The 23,332-nt window shown below is 50.7% G+C and overlaps 3 protein-coding genes across 5 annotated transcripts; 1 reads left to right on the top strand and 2 right to left on the bottom strand.

The window, feature by feature from the left end:
• The first annotated feature begins 2,681 nt into the window (after positions 1-2,681).
• LOC122365713 (cell growth-regulating nucleolar protein-like) lies at positions 2,682-5,271 on the top strand. 3 transcript variants are annotated; one of them, XM_043337154.1, is made up of 2 exons: positions 2,682-2,820; positions 3,482-5,271. In XM_043337154.1, the coding sequence occupies exon 2, from the start codon at positions 3,494-3,496 to the stop codon at positions 4,598-4,600; it is 1,107 nt and encodes a 368-aa protein (XP_043193089.1). In that variant the 5' UTR covers positions 2,682-2,820; positions 3,482-3,493; the 3' UTR covers positions 4,601-5,271. The 3 variants fall into 3 exon arrangements, with proteins under 3 accessions (XP_043193089.1, XP_043193088.1, XP_043193087.1); XM_043337153.1 differs by having other exon boundaries at positions 2,683-2,806; XM_043337152.1 differs by having other exon boundaries at positions 2,688-2,710.
• A 307-nt stretch (positions 5,272-5,578) lies between these two features.
• Positions 5,579-9,494, bottom strand: LOC122365712 (prostaglandin reductase 1-like). Its single transcript, XM_043337151.1, has 3 exons — positions 9,241-9,494; positions 7,056-7,295; positions 5,579-6,620 (listed from the first exon to the last, which is right to left on the bottom strand). The coding sequence occupies exons 1-3, from the start codon at positions 9,306-9,308 to the stop codon at positions 5,819-5,821; spliced, it is 1,110 nt and encodes a 369-aa protein (XP_043193086.1). The 5' UTR covers positions 9,309-9,494; the 3' UTR covers positions 5,579-5,818.
• A 4,115-nt stretch (positions 9,495-13,609) lies between these two features.
• LOC122365719 lies at positions 13,610-22,703 on the bottom strand. Its single transcript, XM_043337162.1, has 9 exons — positions 22,281-22,703; positions 20,578-20,701; positions 19,859-20,029; positions 19,327-19,441; positions 18,989-19,130; positions 18,598-18,795; positions 17,537-17,764; positions 17,039-17,182; positions 13,610-16,617 (listed from the first exon to the last, which is right to left on the bottom strand). Exons 1-9 carry the CDS (start codon positions 22,686-22,688, stop codon positions 16,495-16,497), a joined length of 1,653 nt encoding a protein of 550 aa, XP_043193097.1. The 5' UTR covers positions 22,689-22,703; the 3' UTR covers positions 13,610-16,494.
• Between the last annotated feature and the right edge of the window lie 629 nt (positions 22,704-23,332).

Below are 23,332 nucleotides of genomic sequence, written 5' to 3' on the forward strand. Positions count from 1 at the left end.
TTCAAAGTATTTAAATTTTTCAAGAACCTTTTTAATTCTTCCATAATGACTTCTTTCAATACAAGCTGGAAGCAATTTCAATCAATAAAGCAGCACAAGGCAGTACATTGAGCTACAATGATCCATAACCAATCGGCACCTGCAATTTGATTGATCTTCGAGATGTACCCTGCCTGTTTCCTGACTTTCCCTTTTCGTTGTACTGGGTGAAGTGAATATTCTGTGAATATTCTTCTGACAGTCAGTTTTTAATCCTACATTATGTTGTCAATCAGATTTAATTGGTTCAAAAACCGTCGTAGTCCGTCTCATTCGCAGTCTACATCTCCACATGCGCACCCATACATGCTCAAAATTTTCACTACGTATGTACTATGTACCCTGCAGCGTATCCTGATGAAAAATGTTTTGTTGAAATCAGAGACACTTCCCAAGGTAGGCCATAGTACATGGCCATATATTTAAGTCAAAACAGATAAACAGATAAACACAATTCCAATCATCAAGTCAACCAGCATCGACAATCTGCACATAAGTTCTAAACCTATTGTAAGACTACTTTGTATTCAAACTTTGTATTGCAGAAGGGTGGAAGCTGCATGGAATTATGCGACAATTTCAGCGTGCATCCACGCTCGAAAGAGCAGGGTTAATTGTAACAATGTCAATACCATAATAACGTAATTGTAGGTGTTGTGATTCGGTTGTCTCTTGTCTGTGCTGGCCATTGCGCGGGCGGTCCAGCGGCGGAACTCGGCTTCGCCGCCGTGGCGCGCTGGCAGTTGCTTCTTCTTCTTCTTCTGCATCCCATTGCCAACCCGCTCAGGGGGGCGGCGGCGCAGGCGGGTCGAGCGGCGGCTCGGTCCGCCCAACATCCTCGATGAAGGTGACGACCTTCGTCGCCGGGCCGCCGAGGACGTCGACCAGGCGAGGGTCGACACCCCAGCGGCGGCGGCGGGCCGCCTCATAGGCCGGACAATCGGTCAGTAGGTGCGCCGCGCGGTCGGGCTCCCCGCACGCGGGGCATTCGTCGTCGGCTTCCGGGCCAATCTTGTGGAGCGTGTCACGGGTCAGCGGTGATGTGCCGGTCCTCAGCTGGGACAGCGTCACCGACCCCAGCGCGCCAGGGAGTCGTGGCCAGGCGTGGGGTCCGGGTGCGGGTGGGCAGCGGTTGCCCTCTGTCGCGACAGCTCCCGGACATGGCGCGTGACGGCGGCCCGCGCACTCGACAGGTCGATCGGTGCGCTGTCTTGGTCGCCCGCCGTGGCCTCGCCAGCCAGGAGGTCGGCGGTTTCGTTGCCGTCCAGCCCGGCATGGCCTGGCACCCACTGGAGCACCGTCTCGGTGCCGTTCTCGGTGAGGGTGCTCAGCACTCAGCAGCCTCCACACCTCGGCGGCCAGGGCCATGGTCTGGTTAGCTGGGCCGCGGCCAAGTAGTTGGAGCCCAGACCTTGAGTCGGTGAGGAGGCGGACCGACTTGGTCGATGCCAACTCCCCGTCCTCCAGGCCGGCCACAGCCGCGAACGCCTCGCGCATGGCGGTCAGTTCTGCTCTTAGGCTGGAGCAGACCGCCCCTGCAGGAGCGCGCACGGTCTCTTCTCTGTTGAGGTGGTGGAACTGGATCAGCGCCTGCGCCGCCCTGTTCCGTCCGCCGCGAGCCGAGCCGTCCGACCAGATAGTGACGTCCGGGTGCGGGAGCTCTGCAATGGCTCGCAGGGCAGCTTCCCTGCGGACTGCAGGCGGGTCCGACCGGCGGGTGGCCACGGGCAGGTCCACCCTGAAGGTGATGCCGCTGCGGTGGCCCAGCCATGGCGGGTCGCAGCTGTAGAACGCCGAACCTGTAACACAATAGAATTGCAATTGTAACAAAGACCTGCATGGTCAGCACACATCTGTCATCTGCAGTGACTGTCATCCCAAGTTGGTATGAATTGGCACAAAGTTGGGTCATGGTAGCACTAGCAGACGTAGCACAAGCTGTTGTGATATGCCATACCGTAGGACTAGGTCGTAGGTTGTAAATTTTAGGTTTAAGGCTGTAGGTTGTAGGTCAGGTTAGGTAAGGTTTGGTTAGAAAGACCCATTCTCGTGCATCGGGCAGCTTGTGCTACATCTACCTTACCAATACCCAATTTGGATTCCCAAAATTGATGGCAAACAGGCTTTTTGTATAACAAGTGTGGTTAATTGTTCTAATCCCCGCTGCAATGTGAGGGTAACTGCTTTTCTACAATCACAAAATTTGAATTCATATAGGTAGGTGTTTACATGTTCAGAAAATGATACAAAATATGACACGATTATAGCTGCAACTGGATAATGGATACCAACCTCAACTAAAAGTTTCTGCAGCCTTATAACCTAACAAATGACTAAATTGCCAAAATAAATCCCTTAGTACAATAGCTTGACTCTAAAAAATAACAGAAATTTTGCATGCAGACCCTCTGAAATGGAGGGTTTATGAAAAGTAACAAAAATAAACATTCACCAATATCAATATGTTGTTATAAATTTCATATGTAGCATAAGCGCCAATACTGCCTTCATTTACAATGTTGCTACTGTTTTCCACTCACAAACGCTGCCCTCCGTGGACAGCAGCAGCAGCAGTGAAACGTCACCCGTGGTGTGACATCATCACCCATGACGTAATGGAAATCCAGTTGTTACCAAGGCCCTGTGTGTGCAGTGCGCACGGCCCGCACGGGTGTGTTGAGTGATTTCATTTATCGGTTTTAGCATATAATGGATTGATATACCGCATTTGTGTTAGAAGGTTTCAACGAAAAATTAGTGAACATACGTAAGGCCTCATCTGTAAGGATAGTTAACTTTTTATATCAGTTCAGTTGAGTTTTTAGTTGAGTTATCAGTTGAGTTTTTTTCATGAATGCTCGAGGTGCTCTATCGACTAACAAAGTCAAAGTAACAAGTGAATAAATGTAAAATGATTGAATGAAAATAGATCTATGTTTTTGAAATTTGAGATGATTCATATTTCAAGCAGTTTATCTTTGACGTTTTTGAGTAACTACCTTCCCCTCCCCCGAGCCAATGGCAGTATCTGCTGAGTAATTGAGATAACTTGAACCTTAATTGTGTGTTTGATTCTGTTATTTTTTTAGCTATGACTGAATTTGCAGCTACCCTTCCCACCAAGTGCCTATTTGTTTCCACCAAGAAGTGGCACAATGCCTGTGGGCATATTGTTGGACACATTGTTCACATAACAGGGTGGTATTTGCAAGTAAAAAACAAATATACCACTAAAAAGCTGGGAGAGAAGGTGTTAATACTCCTTCTGTCAGTCAACAGCCAGTTTATTGCCTTTTAGTCTCAAATCTTGCTTCTTGAATGACTCCTTGCTAGAAAAGCAGTGAGCATGTCAATGTTTTATGATTTCAGCATTGTCATAAAAAAATTTCTGATGGCTATCTGACTGCTGCTTCAGTTTACAGTATTATTTCTCCTTTTTCAGAGGAAAGAAACAATGGTGGTATTTGCATGCAATGCATGTGGTGCTTCAGTGAAGAAAAACCAAGTTGAAAAACACTATCAGCAGCAGTGTAGGAGATGTGAAAGTCTTTCCTGCATGGACTGTGGTAAGGACTTTTGGGGTGAGGATTACAAACAACACAACAAATGTATCTCTGAAGAAGCTAAGTATGCTGCTAAGGGTTGGGAGCCAAAGGCCAGTGCTAATAAAGGAGAAAGAAAGCAGGAAGCGTGGATCGAATCGATCAACAATGTCGTGGGAAAGACTACTGATATATCTCCTGCTGTTCGGGATCTCCTGGCGACATTGTCTCAGCACAGCAACATTCCTCGCAAGAAGAAGAAGTTCCTGAACTTCGTGAGCAACAGCATTCGGGTACGGAACAGCGTGCTGGTGGAAGAGGCGTGGAAAATATTCGAGGCGGCCATAGCGAAACCAGCGGAGGAGGCGCCGGCGGTGACAGCCACCGCGAAAAAGAAGGAGAATGATGCCTCTCAAGGAACTGAAAGTAAAGAGGAGATGCTTGACAATGCTACTAGTAAGAAGAAAAAGAAGAAAAAAGCGAACTCCGAACCTATCCCTGAAGAAACGGTACCGGAAGATGCACCGGTCGTTAAGAAGAGTAAGAGGGAGAAGAAGATGGAACGTAGCAAGAAGAAGAACAAACTGGCTCAGAATGGCGCTCCTGAGGAGAATGGTGTCAAGAAGGGCAAAAGGAAGCACGAAGAGGCCGACGATGATGTCGATGAAGGTATCCCGGACGAGGAGTGCGGTGGCGGCGCGAAGAAACGGAAGCTGGAGGCAGAGCCGGCCGTAGAGCGACTGAACGACACCCTGGACGAGGCTTCGCTGGCCTCTGCGCAGGCGTCGAAAAAGTTCGACTGGACCGGTGTGGTGCTGGCTCTGCTGGGCAACCGTGACGACCACGAGCTGTCGCTGAAGAAGCTGCGGAAGAAAGTGGTGAGCGAGTACGAGTGCCGCGGCTGTGAGGGAAAGCCAAACACCAGCAAGGAGGAGATCTGGGCGAAGCTGGATAAGAAGCTGAAGAAGATGCCTCAGGTGAAGGTGATACGGGACAACGTTAAACTGGTGAGTGTTTGACTGGTGTAGCGATTAACTGTGTTGTGGACTGTGAAGTATGGCGCTCTTTTGTGGCGCCATTTATGGGGTATATTGCTGCGAGGACAATACGTATCTGTTTCCATGTGCGTCGAATTGTCTAGCTAGTGACAAGCCTTCTTGTGAACGTTCTCGTGTTACGTTTTGGATTTCGTCACTACCTTTTTGAAGCGTTGGTATATCAAAAACGCATTCAATTTTAGATTCCTAAGTCTAACAGACAGACAAAGACTGACTTTACATAACCTGTCGTGGTGTCAAGTGGCTGGTTGCGCAGATAGCATTTGCTTTTCAGTGAAGAACCGATGACTCTCTTTTGTAAAACAATTACGTGTTCCGTTACTCTATGCTTATCTCTTTCCGTTCGCAAAACATATATTGCGGTTTAATGGCTGTAAATGTAAAAGGCGATGTAACTTTTGCGACGGCCAGCAAAGCCTATTCCGTACATGCATTATAATGCTCACGCATTTGTTTCACATTCATTTTTTTCCCACAAAGTTAATTTGCTGTTTGTGTAAGCCGGGTGCCAAAAACGTCTCGGTACGAACTTGGAAAGTCAGAACTTCTTGGTAATGGGCATGCCGTGGCTTATGCACTGAATCATCGGGATGACCATCGCCCGTGTTTTGAAAATATAGTGTGATTTTATTTCCGTTTGTCATTTCAGGCTATCTCCCCTGTTTCCTATTTGCATTTTTTTTTTGTTCATTTGGCAATCCCGAGTTGAATGCCGTCGAACCGGCGTTAGTCTCTACTGAGGCATGTTTACCTCGACACCCGCGTCGAAGTATCATTGATAGACCGTGATATCTTCTTGTTTCATATGCCCCGGTCAGGAGGAGAGAGAGTTGATAATGTGCATATATGGAGGTTGAAGATATAATGTATCGGTCAAGTAATGCACCGAACACATTGCTAATGTAAAGCCAACAGCAATCCACAAGGCACAAACATCGCTGGGTACACGCTGTTTATAGAAAAGTCGCACTCGATAACACAGGACAGCAGAAACTCATATTCCCAAAACCTTGTCATCGAGTCGGATCACTATACCTACCATCTGAGAATCGTGTATGAAAATAGAACCGATCCATCGCACAAGTTCAGTGACAGTGCTGTGTGACAGAATCCCCGCCGAGATCCCTACCCTGTTTAGCCGCGCCCCCGCGCGAAGGACACCGCTGCTCCACGGGCGTCTCAGACGCGCACCACCATCTTCCCCGTGTTCTTGCCGTCCATCATGTCCAGCAGGGCCTGCGCCATGTTCTCGAACCCGTCAGTGAACGTCTGCCTGGCCTCCAGCTTTCCGTCAGCCACCAGCTGGGCCAGCTCGGCGCGCGCCTTCTGCATCTTCTCGGAGGTCAGGTCCTGCGCGAAGTACTGGAAGCCCGAGATGGTCAGCTGCTTGGTGATGATGCTGATCTCAGGGAAAGGCCCGGTGGTGGGCGGCGCGGCGCTGTTGTAGCCGCTGCTGGCGCCGATGCAGGCGATCCTCCCGCCATCCGCCATGTGCCGAACCACCGTCTGGGAGAACTTGCCGCCCACGGCGTCAAAGTAGCAGTTGACGCCGTCGGGCGCGGCCGCGCGCAGCGTCTCGGCCAGGTCCTGCGTCTTGTAGTTGAACGCCTCGTCCAGCTTCAGCGTCGACTTGAGCCAGTCCACCTTCTCCTGATCGCCGGCGTAGCCGATGACGCGCGCGCCGAGCAGCTTCCCGAGCTGTCCGACGACGGATCCGACGGCGCCGGCGGCGGCGTTGACGACTAGCGTGTCGCCGGCGCGCGGTCGCAGCAGGTCGTGCACGGCGCAGTAGGCCGTCAGCCCGGTCATACCCACCACGCCCAGGTAGTGGGAGTGGCTGACGGGCGCCTCGGCCGGCAGTGGGATGACGGGAGCGCCGCCCGGCCGGCCGGCCGCCGGCACCACGGAGCGCTCCCTCCATCCGGCGGCCACCAGCACCCGCTGGCCCTCCTGGAGCTGCTCACTGCGGGACTGGACCACCCTGTCGGCAGAGGGGGCGTGGGTCAAGTCAGGTCACTCCAAGGTTCACCGTCCTGTCCGAGGGAGGTGGCGGGGCGCTTCACCGCCAGTTTGCAGTGACATCGCCTGGCAGTGTAGGGACAGGTCACTGCGGTACTGGATCACCTTTTCGGCAGATGCATGGGTTAGTCGATGATAATTTCTTCTGGTAGTCCATCTGCATAGCTCTCCCGATGGACGTGTTTGGTCGGTCCGGGCACGACATGTTGGCGAATGTCATTAAAACTCTGCTCACTGTTAGCACCGACGTACTCCCACCTAAAATCGGTCATTATTTTCCCATTACCCGACCGTCGCCACCAGCTGTGACTCGCTCGCCTCCCCTATCCCATCTGTGTATCCCTCCCCCCATCCCTAATCTGCCCCTGCCCCCCATCTTTTCCCCCTGATGGCTCACCTGGCCACCTGGGTGCCGGGCATGGGCTCGTTGAGCGGCAGCTGCGAGGCGAACGCGCGCATGAACGGGTCCACGCTGAGGAACTCGGCTTCTACCAGCACCTCGCCCTCCTGCGGCTCGGCCAGCGGTTCGTCCCTCAGCTGGAAGTCTGAGGCCTTGGCGGCTCCCTCGGGCCGCGCGGCCAGCACCCAGACGCGCGCCGAGCCGGACATGTCGCGTGCTAATGGCGACCTCGAGCACCTGTGGGAGGGAGGGTAACAAGTGACCTGTTACTGATTCGCACTACCTACAAAAGCGTCGGGTAGGGAATAGGGCTCACATTTCTGTCACCTTTTTATAGACAGATGCATGTATTTAAGTGTGTCCCTGCGAACACCACATAATTGGCATCCTCCGGCTCGGTATCAGGCGGCGTCACGGTGTTCGATCGGCACGCCCCGCGGCACCGGCCGATCTACACACGGTGTGATGGATCGGTCTCGCTCACCGCCCCAGTCTGAACTCTGAGCTGTGGGTGTGTTTCGTACGCCGATGGAACCCGGCCGGCTTGATTCTGTTTGGTTGGTGATAGGTCGTGTGTTAGGTATGTATTCGGTACGTCTGGTGTTCTGGTCGGGTGTGTGCTCGGGTTTCAGTTTGATCGATCTCTCGGATCGAGATGCGTTCCGTTTGGTGTTAGTGGATTTGCTCCGTTTAGCAGTGGGTTATGACGTGTTCTGTCGGGTTATGAGTCGGATGTGTGCTCCCCGAGCCGGTGTGTTCAGTGTCGACGTCCCGGGTGTCTGGCCCGCCGGGCTAATTGGAGGGTTCTGCGGTCGGTGCCGGTGGTACCGACTACCGGCTGTGACCTTGGGTCGGGCCGGCCGGCCATGGGCCATGAGGGAGGCGGCGGTCGGTGGACGACGGCGAACCCCGGACAGGGACAGTCGGGATACTAATATGAGCAGTCGGCTGAGTCGCATCGGAATGATGAGACAGCTCGTGATAGTGCATTCGCTATTTTTTAGCGACCTGGGGACTGAAGAGTCAATGCAGATTGCATTGTAAACGACACTGGCCAAGGCTGGCGTTAGGAACATTGCACGTGATTGGTCAAATCGTTCCACTACCTTCACGCGTATGGTCTTTTGATATTCAAATAAACGAATGACCATGATTCGTCATATAAGGTTTAGTCATGCTAGCTCACTTGAAAATATTTTTTTGTGACTATTCGTTTGAAGTGTTACGTTCTATAGTGCTGTTAATTTCAGTGCATCTGATGAGCACAGGCGAGCTAATTAGAGACCTCCCCTGGGGTCACTGACACAGACGTTCCGGTGCCGATGTCAGGATGTGTCGGCCGCATTGTTCTTCTGTCTGTCTAGTGTCTGTCCGTCGTCAGCCTTGAGGCGTCACGCGGGGCGGTCGTCTCGACTTTGATGTGGGCGGTCAGGCGGACGAGGTATGTCGGCTCCTCCGCCTGCCTGGCCGCGTACTGATTGGATGGATCTGCGGCGGCGACTGAACTGATTGTCAAATCCAAGAAACGGTGGACTGGATTGATTAGACATGGCCCATGGCTCTGTGTACTGATCGGATGATTCAATCCAGAGTCCCAATTCTGAACGAGCGAACTGATGAACGATCATTTCATTGTTTGATTCCGACTCACGCAAGATACAAATTGTCTCATATCGCCACTGCCGCCCATTTTCAGAGAAAGAAGCTCACTATCTGGAACTGTGGGTCGGACTTCCGTCGGTTTTTGCCATTCGGCCCGGGGCTCGACATCTGCCAGCACCCCGGCGTGTGTGACACATCTCTGACAGCGAGCTAACTAGAACGGAAAGCTCAAAAGGACCGGCGAGACAGTTGCTGATAGGGAGCGGCGAGTTCAGGCGCGCACTACACATTACGACCCGCGCATCTGGGTGCAGTTTACCACGTGATTCGGCTGGTAAACCCGACCGTCTCGTATAACTCGGCAATGTTATCCACTGTACACATATCCTATTTAAAACCCTTCAGACTACGCCTAGCTCTGATACCTCTCTGGGGTCACCGCTGATGTGTCTCCCGTGGTATATCCCTGACACGTCCTCTCACAATGCTCTCACCTCTCCCCCGCACGAGGCCGCTCCGTGGTGGAGGCCGCGCTTCTCACCTCTCTCACTTGTTCACGGCAGATGTAATTGGCTCTCACCTGTGAGCACGTCGCTGGAGCAGCAGACTCGCGGACCGGGCGGCGGCCGAACCCAGTCTGAGCAGCATCGTTCCGGCGGTGGCGGCGGTCCCGACAGCCGCTCCTGCGCGAGCGAGCTCCTCCCCAGCCTCAGAGGGCGCCACTGAGCTGTCGCCGGCGGCGGTCACAGAGCGAGCTCACGGTGTGGTGGCAGGAGGCCAAAATTATCCGCCTCTCCGTCCCGGTCTGCCCAATTTACCGGTAAACGGAGACAGCTCGGAGACGGAATCGGTTCGAGATGTGTGGGAGACGGAGGCAGGAAACAGAAACGGTCAGAGTATTTGGAAAAAACGACTCAGGCAATCGAGCTGGCAGCGAGTGGTCGGGGAGTCGCTCCGGCAACAGAAGTATGCTTTACACATCTTTTTTTTTGTGTGAAAATGAATAGAAAACGGAACGGCATGGCCGGGAGGTCTTTTTAACCCTGAAAGGAACCTCGTCACCAGGTGATATCACCTCGTTTTCTGACGGCCGCCGCCGCTGTGCCGTCCCTTCAATATGGTAAGTGGGACTGTTGGGAGCGTGCAGCTTGCTGAAGGCTGAAGCCACTGCAGTCGCCCAGTCACGGCAACATGCAGAACCTGGTTATTACTGCCGTGATGTGGATGATTTGTTTGCTTCACCGCTTCACCCAGGGGTAGGGACCGGCGGGCTCAAGGCTAAATCTGTGATTACAGGGGCATTCCATGTCAACCGGGACAGCCAAAATCGGCCACCTCTGCGATTTTGTTCAAACTTGGTATACTTATTGGCTATTGGGTGAAACCTCTGAGGGTGAAAGGATTTTGTCATATGCCCTCGGGCTACAGAGAAACAAGTCGCTAAACTTCTGCTTTTTGAGCAGAATTGGACGTGTATTGCAATCTTGAAAGATCTATAGCTTCAACATTTTTGAAGCTATTAATTTCAAACAAACTGAAACGTGTGCATAAGGAGTTATGCTAGTAAAAATTGACAATTTTTACATTTTTTGGTGATTTTGAATTTATATTATTTTGAATTAATTTCTTAAAATGTAATTTGTGAAAAATGGGTACCCTTCGATTTTGCTCAAATTTAGATATTGTCTTCCACTAGATGTAAGGCACACGTGCTGAGAAAATTAGAGTGGGCCAACGATAACTTTGGATGATATAGCAACACGTAGTGCAACGTAGCACGGGCGGTGGAAGGGGCCGATTTCGCTAACTCCACCTGTTTATCGCCAATAACTCACGCCAAAATTATTATATTAACGTTTAACTTACAGTATCTGTCCAGAATCGAATTGCAAATCCTCCCGTGCAAGAAATAGGTAAATCGGTCCACAACTTTTCTAGTAATAGCGGTGTAAAGTCAAACATTCCTGCCGGAGCGGCTCGGCGGCCGGCGCCGGCCGTTGCCTCCTGAATGGTAGACTGTGCCGGCGCAGGACGGTTCCATCTTTGCACCGCGCTTCTTACCGCTGATTATGATCGATTCGTGTCAAATTTTGTGTGAAGGGTTAAAAATGTACAGGCAATCTAATATTCAAATAAATACGAATATCAACTGGTAAAATTAATTTTTTAGGGTGCAAACACAATATGTGACTATGACATTTCCCGCGTCGGCCGATCCCCGCCTCTGCCGGCGACATCTTACTCTTAGCAAGCCACTATAACTGCCAAATTTATGGTAAGATTAACTAGAGATTCTCATAACACTACAAATGTCGTATAAGGGAAGAAATAGGAAAATCGGCCTGTATCTCTTAGATCTATGGGCGTATAAACGCAAAATAGTATAGCAAATTTGATCACGTTTAACCTCATTTGATCTTGAATATATTGATCTAGGGCCATGAACTTATCACACGATAAAGTTCCCCACCGCCCCACCTACAATTCAAATTCCGTTTTTTTTAATACCTTTTTTGACTAAACCGGGCTTTTCTCCCCTAGCGCTGGGAGAGTCGGGCGTATTTTCTTTTTGCAACCAAAGAGAGGCGCTGGCTGGAGAATGCCCAATTTCATCATAAAAACTGGCTTACGATGACCAGCTATCTTCGTGGCTTAGTAGTAAGTGTGCCGAAGGTACCCACCTCGTAATCTAAAGGTCGCTGGCTCGCAGTGGGTCAGCCTGAAGTGTTTAACACGCATTTGTTTTTTAAGTAGCATCTGGCCAGCCGGCAACTGTCGCGAGGGCTAATGTTCGTATCTATGTAGTATGTAGGTAGCATTTGGCCAGTCGGCAACTGCCTTGAGGGCTGTACATATTTACGCGTGTTAGATTAGGTCAGGTCACGTCAGGTCAGGTTAGGTTTGCTTTGGTTTGGGGTAGAAAGAAGCATCTCCGGGTAGCGCCTCTCCTTGGTTGTTAAAACGAAACACGCGAGTGCCAGACATTACGAAGTCCAAAAGACAGTTATGTAGACGTCGGCCCATTCTGGATTTTTTATATGATGTAGCTAATGTATAGGAGAATAAAATATGTAAAAATCAGCAAAATCGAAGGGTACCCATTTTTCAGAAAATCAAAATTTATTTTTTGAATTTTAATTAAGTTCACTAATTAGTTAATTACGTCAATATTGTTATCCTCAAATTAAAGCCTGACCTATTCCCTCCATTTCACACTTTGTCTCGTGGTGATGTGTCTAAAACTTCAATGGTTATGACGCTTTAAAGATGATAATGTACCTTGCCTAAGTCAATGTTTGATGACGTGTATCTCGGAAACGTGACGTCATATTTTGACAAAAATATGTCTCCTTTCTTTTCACATATAGATGAGTAGTTTCACAAAGTTTCGCAAAAATCGGAGGAGGTGAGGTTCAAAATGATCATTTTTTGTCCCACTTGACGTGGAATGCCCCTACAACAGCACGAACGGCGTCAGCGATAATACATCCAATCGGGTGGATGCTGCGTTTGCGGGAAAATCGGAATAACAGCGCAGGATATTCACACGCACGTAACGACCTTTGCATTGCGGGTAGTCGCGATCAGCTTTTACATAGAAGGTTGTGGGAAGACTGTGTGATCGGATATGACATGATACGGTGCGACTGAATCCGTCGCGGAATACGACGCTAACTTCACGGACGTCGGTGCGGAACGAATACTAACAACCTAGCTATTCGCCCACCACTGAGATATAGGCAGCTGGAATATGACAGCCTGTATCTCTGCAGCTCTTATATGTTCAGTAAGTATTGCCTGCTTAAACGTCATATACCTAGATGTTTAGCACACTTAATTCAGGGCTCGATGATCCCTTGGTCGGTAAAGTTTGAACATCCCAAACCGATCATAGCATTTCATCCTGGAACAGGGGCGGTTCTCCCATATAGGCAAGGTAGGCAGTGCCTACGTCATTTGCCGTCTCCCCTGCGTCTACACCCTCACTAGACTGTGGCTTTTGATTGCTCTGTTGCTTTTGTTAAATATATATTTTCTTTTCGTCTTCAAAATGTGTTGAAACGAAAGATAATTGCCTATACTTTTCAAAAAACGTCACACAAATATCGTATTATACATCAACTTGATTAAAACCTTTGCCTAATTGTGCCTACCTCGTCCTACTAGATTATCGACTATTGCCATGTTGAGGCTATTGAGCCTTTTGGTAGAAAAGGTCTAGATGGTCGGCACATCGACTAGGTGCTACCTTCTAACTTTCAAACTGAACTTTTTATTTAGTCCATTTATCATAAAATAAAACACATTTTACGCTATCAATTTTCATCATTAGTTTAGGGTACCTAGCGTTGTTATGCTTGTTGTGTTATTCTATTGTTTCTTAAAAATTATATTGGACGAACTAGACTCCTACTTGGAGACTAGCTTCCCTCTGGCGGCAGACGTGTAAGCTTAAGTTAGGTTTTCATAGATGACGCTGCTTGAGCTGACTGAGCAATAAGGCTGTCTTTTCCCCCTTTTACCTATTCCGTATTAAGCTTTTCTGCCTTACCTACCAAGTGCCTACCTACTTTCAAAGGGTCAGCGCCGCCCCTGTCCTGGAACCGTTTATCGCATGTGATCATTCCTCCGGCCAGCCATGAGCCGACTACTCATCCCTCTTTCGTTCACCTTCGGTCCGTGGTGGAAGGGATCACGCCAAAAGGGAGGTGTTCAATGAGGCGTGCTGAAATCCGACCGGCGGTCACGACGGTAGCATCAAACAGTCCAAGTTAGAACCGCGTTCGACAGAAAAAGGCCGAGTTTTTGCTATGGGTAGCCGGTAGGGTGGTAGGATTAGCATGGAATCCAAACGAGGGATGCTACAATAATATGATGAAGGACGCGCACCGGCGAGGGTTTAGGAAGCGAAACAACATTCAAGACCTTGCACAGAAACATACCACACAGCTGGTATAAGTAATTTATTTACCTGGGCGCAGTGAGCTATGCTTCATACAACAGCACCAACCGTGTGCAAACAACATGTAACGCTGATCTTTGCGACATTTGATCTCGCATATAGTACATCTCGAAATGGACACATCGTTCGTTTTAACTATTATGAATAATTAACACCACAATAATCGTTTAAGGCGTCGATAGGGACGGAGTCGATCTACCGTGTTATTGTCTTTCGATTGCCGTTGATCACAGCCCAGGCGTGGTTACTGTTTCAAACGTCGTAAGTACGAACGCCGCGAATGGTGACAGTCTGAACAGATTGGTGTGCTTGAGCCAACTGGGATGACTAGTGATCGACCACCGGCGGGCGGCGACTAGCAGTTTATCGTTAAGGTGCGCAACATGCGGTTCAACCACCTACTCGTGTATGAATTCCAACCTGAATTCAAACGCTCGATTAATATAACGTGTTAAATAGGGAAAAATAAATAAAGCGAGTCTCAGTAAACCAGAGCAGTAGTGCTTCAACACATTTAACTGTGGGACGAGACATTATGACTAAAATCACGTTAACATAAACATAAGCAACATAAACTGTAATTTGTTTGGAAATATCATCGCGACTACAACTGAGTTGGATTACTGACCCACGAGTGGACTACTGACCTAACATTTCCCTAGACGACAAATATGTCCGCTATGACTAAATATGACTAATCACATCATTCCTGTGAGCTGACAGCGCGATTACACGCTGATCCACCTACTCAGCACATACCACCGTGGACCGATCCACACCGGTTTCCACACTCGGCTCCACATCCACACGGCACGTCAGGGCCTATTTTAACATGTTAACTGGGGTGGCAAAACCCACCCCAGTGGTGCGGTTTTCCACCCCAGTCGTCTTACTTTGCCACCCCAGTGAAAAACAGCCCAAACTTCTACCCACAGATATTAGCTGCCGACAATCACGGAGGCGACACATTCTTGAGGCGCAACTCAGGTTGACAGGGGAAAAGGGCTCACTGAGGCGCCACCACCACCAATGGGGTGCCCTCTCACTACTGGGGGCGCCCTGCCGCAACTGTGGCGCCCTACTTTGATTGGGACACATTACCGGTAATAGGGCACCCTACCATGACTGAAGAGCCCTATCAACATTGGGGCGCCCAGACACGATTGGGGCGCCAACCACCTTTGGGCGCCCTATCAGAAATGGGACACTGTTTGTTTGTTTTGTTGGGTTAGGCCCTTTCGGTCCAATGAGACCATTTCAGAGCCGGAAGGCTGATAGGACATAGGGGGAGACACATGGTCTGGGCAGGCACCCTATAGTGAGTCGCCGGGGCTGAGCCCGTCCAGAGGACAGGCCTCCCAGCCCCAAGGCACTCACTGCACCCGGCTACGGGGTGCGCTCCCTCGGTAGCAGCGGTGCCGCTCCAAGGGAGCAGCCTGCATGAGATAAAATTGCCTGTCCAGCCCGGAGGGGGGTTGCGGCGTGGAGGAGAAGGATTTCTGTATCCTGAGGATAGAAGCACGGAACGGTGATGGGACACCGTACCACTACTGGGGCGTCGTAACACATAATGTGACGTTCCGCTGGTGCTGGGGCGCCCTAAGTTTCTGGTGCACCCCACCGCCACGAGGCACCCTACCACCACTGCACAGTGGGCGATCCGGCCGGTGTAGCCTCGCGAAACCTATCGACATTCATAACATCCATGTTTTTGAAGCTAGAACTACAATATTTAGGAGCAACCTACTTGAATATCTAATGAGCATATATTTCAGATAAGAACTATCATTTTCAAGATTTGTGTTGGCTCCTATGGCACTTAGAAACGCCAAATTTACAGAGTAGGTGGATCCATAGGAGATCTCGCCCCTGTAAAAGTTTGGTGACTCTAAGTCAAGATTTAGGGGGGTTTTGGGGGATATGAGTGCAAAAAATTTGCTAAAACATGTCAAAAGTTTTTCGCTTATAACTTTTTACCTAAAAAAGATAGAGCAAAAATAAACGCACCAGTGAACTCAGGACGTCCGTGCGCATCGAATGGTATACTTTGTTGCCAATTTAAGCGAACTCTGGAATTCAGTTGCCGCTAAGCTAGTCCAATTTTCCCCTGACCTTGTACCGGTTTTTGTGACCTGGTGACCTGACCTGAAAAGACTGGGACTTCAAATTTTCAAGAAAGGTGCGAAAATGTTGCCCCAGAGGGTATGCCAAATTTGACGGCACCATGCGCCGCCGTTTTTACGTTATTTGCGAAAAACCTTAGGGGGGTTGCATCAACCCCCCCCCCTCGCCGGGCGAGGGTTAATGCCAAAATCAAAGGGGGAACGGTGCCCAGGTTCCCCCCCCCCCGTTCCGCCGCCTATGAACTAGCTACAACACTGGTTAGCAATGCATCTTTCTTGGCATAGGTACAGACTACAGAGCCATAAGCGATTCAAAATCTGGACAGCGTCTCGGGGCAGTGGCGTGGCGAGATATTTATATTTATCTACAAGCAACAATGGGGTGAAGTTGGTTGAAAGTAAAATTGAAAGTTGGGGGGGGGGGGGGCGCCCACACAAGAGACAGGGGCGCCACCACTGCCTGGCCACCCCAGTCCAATTGTCTTAAAATAGGCCCTGCGGCACGTCCCAGCAGGGTATATAGAACGTCCGTCCCAGCCCAGCTCGGACAGCTCCCCGTTCTGCCTAGACGGTACCTACCTCGATAGCCGATTCCTGCTCCGAGTCTGCCCTCTCATGCAGTCAACGGTGATAATCAGAAGAGCCATGCCCTCTGCCTTCTCCAGAGGTTAGATTGACCCTTTCTGGACACCGCTGTGAGGAGAAGAGCGCCTTCCCGCCGAGGCAGACCGCTCCAGGAGCCAGCCGCCTACTTGGCGTTATTGGTCCAGTCGTAGGGGATGTAGTTGATCTTGAAGTTGCCGCTGTCCAGCATCTGCTTCAGCTGCTCAGCCTTCTTGCCAGTGAGATGCTTCAGCACCCACGTCAGAACCTGTGAGACGGGACCGGTCGGCATTAACTTTACACTCACGTCAGAACCTGGGGGGTGGGACGGGTCGGTAATCATGTTACACCTATGTCAGAGCCTGTGCAAGACGGGACGGAGTCAGCTCATAACCTAAACGTAAATAATTAGACGGATCGACAATTCAGGATTCAGGACAGCACGTAGAGGAGACGGGTCGGCAATTATGTCACAGCTTTCAGTTCTGGATCAGGAACAATGCGTGGAAAAAAGCCGACAATGAAGCAAAATATCGGTTGCCGCATCAGAATCCAGATCAGAACTTTGAGAGGAATTATTTACTCCCAAACGGAGCTTATTCGCTCGTCGCTCCAAAAGTACCATCTAAATGTCCCACCCGATTCCCGGATCGTGGGTAAATCTCCGCCGGCCTTCAGCGCACGCTCACCTCCTTGTCGTCCTCTCCGAAGTCGGAGCGGTACCACTTGAGCAGCGTGGAGAGGTGCACCACGCCCTTGGCCGGCTCCAGACGAATACCGTCGTCCGTCTCTAGGTAGGAGGCCGAGGCCAGGTCCAGCTCTGACTGGATGTTCTGAGACGCAACGAGACAGACATGGGAAGGGTCAGTAGGAGTATGTGTAGGAGACGAACACGTCAGTCCAGAGCTACAACAGGGTACAAACTGTACACAGTGCCGTTTCACTGTCAATGGTCTGCAAAATAATAAATTATATGGCACGATTAAGGAGACGGCGCATAACTGATTCAATGGATAGCTGTCTTCATTTCCATGTCGACAAGTTTAACATCTAACTCGCGACACGAATGATTTTAAAAAATCCTTAATTACTCACAACTAAACAAAGATACCGCCTAAATCCCAGCACCTTCTATGTCCTTCAACCTGCGCCCACCACTAGCGCCCACATCCCTTCGCCATCCTCACCTGGGCCGAGAAGGTCTTGATGGGCGGGCAGCTCTTGGCGCCGCAGTTTAGCGCAAAGTGGATCCTGGGCTCGGCGCGCTCCAGCGAGAGTCGCCGGCGCGGGTCGGCCTTGGAGAACTGGGGGCTGAGCGCGCCGACTCCCTTCTTGTTGGCGCGCAGCACGCCGTTCTCGATGTCCTGCAGCGTGAACGGACTGCCGCCCAGCACGTAGGCCGTGTTGTTGAAGAACTGCCGACCGGGCACGGGGAAAGTCAGTGGGGAGCCGGGAGGTCAGGCATGCCACGGGAGGTGAAAATATCCAAAGCTCGGTAAAAATGCCTAACTATGCACCAGGGTTGTGCTCGACTCAAAAAAATTTGCCGACTCGACTCATCATTTAACTTCAGAAAGCCCTGACTCAACTCTGACTCAAACAAGGAGCTGATTTTTCCCCTTGACTCAACTCATGACTCAAGCGGCTCAATGAAAATATGAGTTGACTCAAACTTGACTCAAATTTTTGTTGAGTCAAGTCAGTTGACTCAAAATTGACTCGGATAAAAAAGTTGTTGAGCGGGGGATGGGGGTGAAAAAAATCCTGCAGCAGGGCCAGGCCTAAGTTGTTAAGCAGGGGGAGAATGAAAAGCTTATGTAGATTGTTTCTAGATAGATGAGTCAGCTGACTCATGTTCCTAAATGTTTTTGACTCAACTCAATGTCAAAAGTTATTTTACTGACTCAACTCTGACTCAACTCAACGCCTTAATATTTTTGTCCGACTCAACTCTGACTCAACTCAACAGCTCAGCATTTTATCCGACTCGACTCAAATCTGACTCATTTGAGTCAGAGTTGAGTCAAATTTCTGACTCGACTCATGAGTCAAGCACAACCCTGCTATGCACACAGCTCAAGAATTGCTGGCTATCGCCCCACTACGATCTTCCTGCTCGCGCCCGGACGCACTATACCACCTCCGTAGCGTTACTCCTCACATAAATCCCAGCCCACACACACCCGCCCGATCAACCACCCCACCACAGTGGCCTCCCCGTCCTAATCTGCTCCGCCATGCCGCCTACCTTCCAGCGCTGCCACACGTTGGTCGGGTGGCCGGTGGCGATGTTGCCGTGCACAACCAGTGCGTTGTACACGTTGATAAAGAAGGCCAGCTTCTCCTCGCGGTTGAGGCCGAAGATGTCGACTCGCTGCAGCTCACGCGCCATCCGCACGTAGTTACGCCAGTTGTCTGAGGCCTTGATGCCGGCGTAGTTCACCGACTGGCCGCCAGGGGTGGTGGGAGGGGGAAATGGTAGTTGGTTAGTTGGCCGCCAGGGGACATCTCAACCTGCTTTCCGTAGGTTTGATCTGGGATGGTAATTTCATCCCGTTTAATATGAATGAACAATCGTAAGGCACTCGTTCTGCAATTCTGAATTTCTGAAATTCCGAACTCATTCTCCCGTGGCCCACCTTGCCGTCGGGACTGATGTTTTCGGCGTACATGGTGAGCATCAGTTTTCGGAGGTTCTCGGCCAGCTCTCCGGCCGGCAGCGGCGGGCAGCCGGCCGTCTCGCCAGAGTTCAGCGCGCCCTGGTTGTCGTCCTCGGTCATCCTAGGGATGAGAAAAACATCAGAGAAAGCCTAGGGAGACATTACGAAAAGATTTATCGGATTGTCTCCGGACCATAAATGCTAGGTGGAACCATCGATGAAGCACCGGACAGTTACGTAACGTGCGGTCAAACTGTGAAAGTGCACCACACTCCGAAAGTTCGTAATGTCTTCTCGGCGAGCGAGTTTGGACTGACCTGTAGAAGGCCTTGGCCGATCCCTCGAACTTGGTGCTGTCGGCTCCGCCCGAGACGTTCTGGATGAAGTGTTTGTCCATCAGCTGCTGGCCCATGTCCAGGGCATTCGCCTCGTCTGCGGTGACGCGGAAGGGAACCGGGATAATGACGAATCACATTACCATTTTTAAACGTCAATTTAAGTACAAAAATGGAAACAGAACAAGGCACAAAGACTTGGAACACTGAGCACATAAACCCGATCCATTTTCATTGGTGGCGGCTATATCATAAGTAGGGCGTGTGCATCGTCTCCTACAGAACTTTCAACACTGCTCAGTGCTCACACCGGAATTACCGAACCATCGACCATGCAAGGCGTTACCGGACAAACACAAAGAGCAATGCCGTCTATCGATTACAACTGCAACCTGGTTACCATAGCAACTGTGAGACTTCGGGGGGGGGGGGGGATCACCTTCACAACCACTACAAACACCGTCTCAATCATTAGCCCAGCGACAGACAGGGACAATCGGACATCATATCTCACCGCTCTCCTTCTCCTTGATCATCCAGTTGACGAAGGCCTCGCCGGAGAAGGAGTCCCTGATCTTGGTGAAGAGGCCGACGCGGTGGTCCATGATGAGGTTGGACCGGTCGTGCAGGTCGATGGCCAGACGGGACAGCTCGTCCTTCTCACACTCGACCGGCAGCACGGCCGCTGGCGGCGCACAAACATAATCGTCAGAGGGAAAGGGACAATGGCTTAGCGCCACGTGGACAGAATGACCGCTGGCCACGCACATATAGGGACCATTAAATATCAACACTGTTACAGGGGTGACAGAAATAAAGGGAACAATCAAAAGTCGACAGACTCTGTTTGAGCGACCGACCGATACCGCGGTTCATCATCAGGGGACTTGTGGGGCTAGGGAGGGGACAACAGTTACAACACACATGCAACGGCCGCGATCTGATCCAATAAGCCGGTTTATGATTCATACCTCGGTCGGTAGCCGTTCTGGCATTTTTACGTAAATAATTGGGGGTATACTTCATACGGAGCGGAGGCCACATTCAGCATCGATTGTTACGCCATGACAAAGGAGCGTCGAGACCTCAATCAAAACTTAACAAGCTCAGGGGTTTTGTCTTTCGCAGAAAAGCCGGAAGCCACTGCAGGACTACGAAAACTACCAAGACAATCTATATATGGCCTTGCCAAGACAATAGCTTTCCTCAGTTACCTTCTAGCGCCGTACTTACCAGGTGCCGATGTGGTGACGGCCTCCTCCGGTTTGGGAATTCGCGGCGCGCCGGCATCGCTCGGGTTGAGTTCGGTCTGCTCCAGAAGGGTGACGAGCTGCTCCCACTGACTCGCGTCGTCCACCTGTGTGGGCAAACAGGTGTAGGTGAATGTCACCCGGCACAACGGCGGATTTACTGATAATGGAACCCTCCGGTATTCAGTAGTCTGATCTAGTCATTCAGTAGTCAGGTACAGCATTGGCGATAGGCGATGTGACGATAAAATAATCGAATGATAAAAAAACGATTGGGGATTAGTGAAACTCCAAAACCTGTTTATCCTATTATGCTATTACATAATAGCCTTGCTATTATGTAATTGAATAAAGCAGCATTCGGCAACTTTCGCCGAATAATTCGACTCGACTGCGAGACACGGGAAGCAATCGTGACACTGATCCACGTGATTCCGGCAGCGGGCCTTTGCAAGTCATGTGGCCCAGGACACTTCAACTCGGGTTTCAAACGCACTTGACGCATCTCCCACTTCAAGACACTCGATGTCGCAGCCAGAAATCGATATCTAAGTAAGGGAATCTAGCCCATTTGAAACAGCCTTGGGATCGAACGTCGAGAGTGCAAGTGCGTTCGGGCACGTGAGTAGGTCAGTCACGGCCTTCGGGGTACGCGAACAGGTTAGTCACGGTGACTAGACGAGCGATGAGCGCCGCCCCACCGAAGACCAAAGTGCGCAATCCACGTGCCATGCGCACAGATAATGAACGCACATGATAATGACTCGCAGACGATAGACCAACCGTGAACTGTGAAGACAATCACTAGTACCTGCGCGAATGCGCTAGAAACAAGATAAAGGAAGCATGACAAAACAACTCCGACTTTCCCACTGGGGGAAATGCCAACCCGACAAACGTGACGTGCACGAATGGGAGGTGCCTTATTAATTGCACATTGCGCAGTAACTACCTTGCAACCGTGTTGGGTTTCTCCAAATGGCGTGTAGAAAGTTCGATGAGTCAAAAACACGGTTCATTGCGATGCCCTCACTTTCATTGGCGGTAATGCCTTCCAGATGTGGTAACGAATGACACCGGCAGTGCAGCGTATATGCATTATGCAACGCAACCAATACAATTTGCATCACAAATGCAAGTTCCCATTTGGAAACGGTAGCCGTATCCATTTGAGCAATTTAAGCTCTATGTTTGGGCAATGTGATACCAAATGAAAGCTAGTTCCCGGCGCCTTGCGGTGACCGCTGCATTTTGCAGCCCGTCCGTTGGGCGTTGACCTCGACCGCTGTCGATATCCGCTGAATGCAATAGGCCGATCACGGCACTAGCCGCTGCCCTCCGTCGGTAGCAGCCAGTCTAATAAGAGGCACACAAGGAAATGGAGCGCAGACGGACTGGGATATGTGGCCGACTGAGGAATAATGTCCCCTGGACATGATAATGTTACGCACACTCACTTTTTCTCGCATGCCACAAAATATCTTACCTTAGAGCAAAAAAGCAAAGAAACAAATAGAACGTACTTATGCATCAGCGAAGCTTAGTTGTCGACAAGCGTAAGGCGCTATCGTGATGCGCCATAACGACATACGTAATGCGCTACTGAATAATGCATTTACAACGCCCGCATACTGAACAAGTAAGCGATTTTCACCCCACACCTGGATCCCGGCCCGGCCAACTCACCAGGTCCTGCAGTTCGCTGTTGCCGCCGATGTGTCTGCTGTTGAAGAAGATCTGCGGCACACTGGTCTTGCCGGTCGTCTCTCGCAGCCAGGGCCGCAGATGGGGAAACCGCTCCAGGTCCACGTCCACGTACTGTAGGCCGCGCTGGGTCAGCGTGGCCTTGGCCGTGCGGCAGTGCGGGCACGCCGGTATAGAGTACACCACCACGGTACCTTTGATCATCATGGCTGCTGCGGCGGCGGCGGAGGCGAGGCGGAACAGCCTGCGGGCGGTCGGCGGCGCTGTGAGTCGGACGGGGACCGAGCGCGGACTGCCCGGCCGCCCGCCGCCGCCGCCGCCGCCGCCGGGGGCCGTCGTTATCAGGTCGATGGTCGGCGCGGCTCGCTGCGGCCGGTTGTGCGCCGTCATGCCGGGCGGCGCAGCGCTACCGCTGCCGGCAAGACGTGTCGATAAAGTGAGCCAATACCGGAAGGAGAGTTGGACGTCGGGACTCGGGGGAGAAGTTCGTAGCGTAGCCATCAGATAACCGGTTACAGGGGGAGTGGGTCAATTAAATTTCCATAAGCAGAACTGGAGATAACTTAGCATAAGAGACTGAGAAAAGTTAGTTGATGGAAACAAATATTTTATTTGAAGAAAAAAATAGACATTAATGCACCCCAACAGCCATTGCAGGTCAACCTTTTTGTGATGTCTCTTCAGTCTCATCAGAGCCACAGTGAAGACTGAAGAGATCCAGGTTGGCTCCCCAAAGCCACTGTGCATGGACTGCAGATGGCCAGTGTAAAAGACACCAAATCACTCAATAAAGGTTAGCTATTTTATTCTATAGAAAGCAGCCTATGATCACAAGTTTGACGGTCTGGTTCTGGTTCTGCCTTGGCCTAGGCTGACTGGACTCGGCCTGGTATTTGTGCTCCTAAAGCATTACCGGATACACACACACATACAGCCAATGAACGGGATGAGTTCCAGATACAACGAACCAAAGGAAAAGTTATTGCCGTTCACATAACCAACAAACACTTTTTTCGCCAGTGCGCAGTGTCGAA

The sequence above is a fragment of the Amphibalanus amphitrite genome, unplaced genomic scaffold (assembly GCF_019059575.1).
Source record: "Amphibalanus amphitrite isolate SeventyFive unplaced genomic scaffold, NRLGWU_Aamphi_draft 000758F_arrow, whole genome shotgun sequence".
Classification (NCBI taxonomy): domain Eukaryota; kingdom Metazoa; phylum Arthropoda; class Thecostraca; order Balanomorpha; family Balanidae; genus Amphibalanus; species Amphibalanus amphitrite.

What these genes read in the sequence shown, in the direction of transcription:
- LOC122365713 (XM_043337154.1), top strand. Translation starts at nt 3,494, where the DNA reads ATGGTGGTATTTGCATGCAATGCATGTGGTGCTTCAGTGAAGAAAAAC.
- LOC122365712 (XM_043337151.1), bottom strand. Translation starts at nt 9,308, where the DNA reads ATGCTGCTCAGACTGGGTTCGGCCGCCGCCCGGTCCGCGAGTCTGCTG. An exon ending in CTCCAGCGACGTGCTCACAG is followed by an intron (nt 7,296 to 9,240) that starts GTGAGAGCCAAT and finishes TCCCTCCCACAG; the next exon opens with GTGCTCGAGGTCGCCATTAG. An exon ending in CCCGGCACCCAGGTGGCCAG is followed by an intron (nt 6,621 to 7,055) that starts GTGAGCCATCAG and finishes CTCTGCCGACAG; the next exon opens with GGTGGTCCAGTCCCGCAGTG.
- LOC122365719 (XM_043337162.1), bottom strand. Translation starts at nt 22,688, where the DNA reads ATGACGGCGCACAACCGGCCGCAGCGAGCCGCGCCGACCATCGACCTG. An exon ending in GATCAAGGAGAAGGAGAGCG is followed by an intron (nt 19,442 to 19,858) that starts GTGAGATATGAT and finishes GCGTCACCGCAG; the next exon opens with ACGAGGCGAATGCCCTGGAC. An exon ending in ACATCAGTCCCGACGGCAAG is followed by an intron (nt 18,796 to 18,988) that starts GTGGGCCACGGG and finishes CCTGGCGGCCAG; the next exon opens with TCGGTGAACTACGCCGGCAT.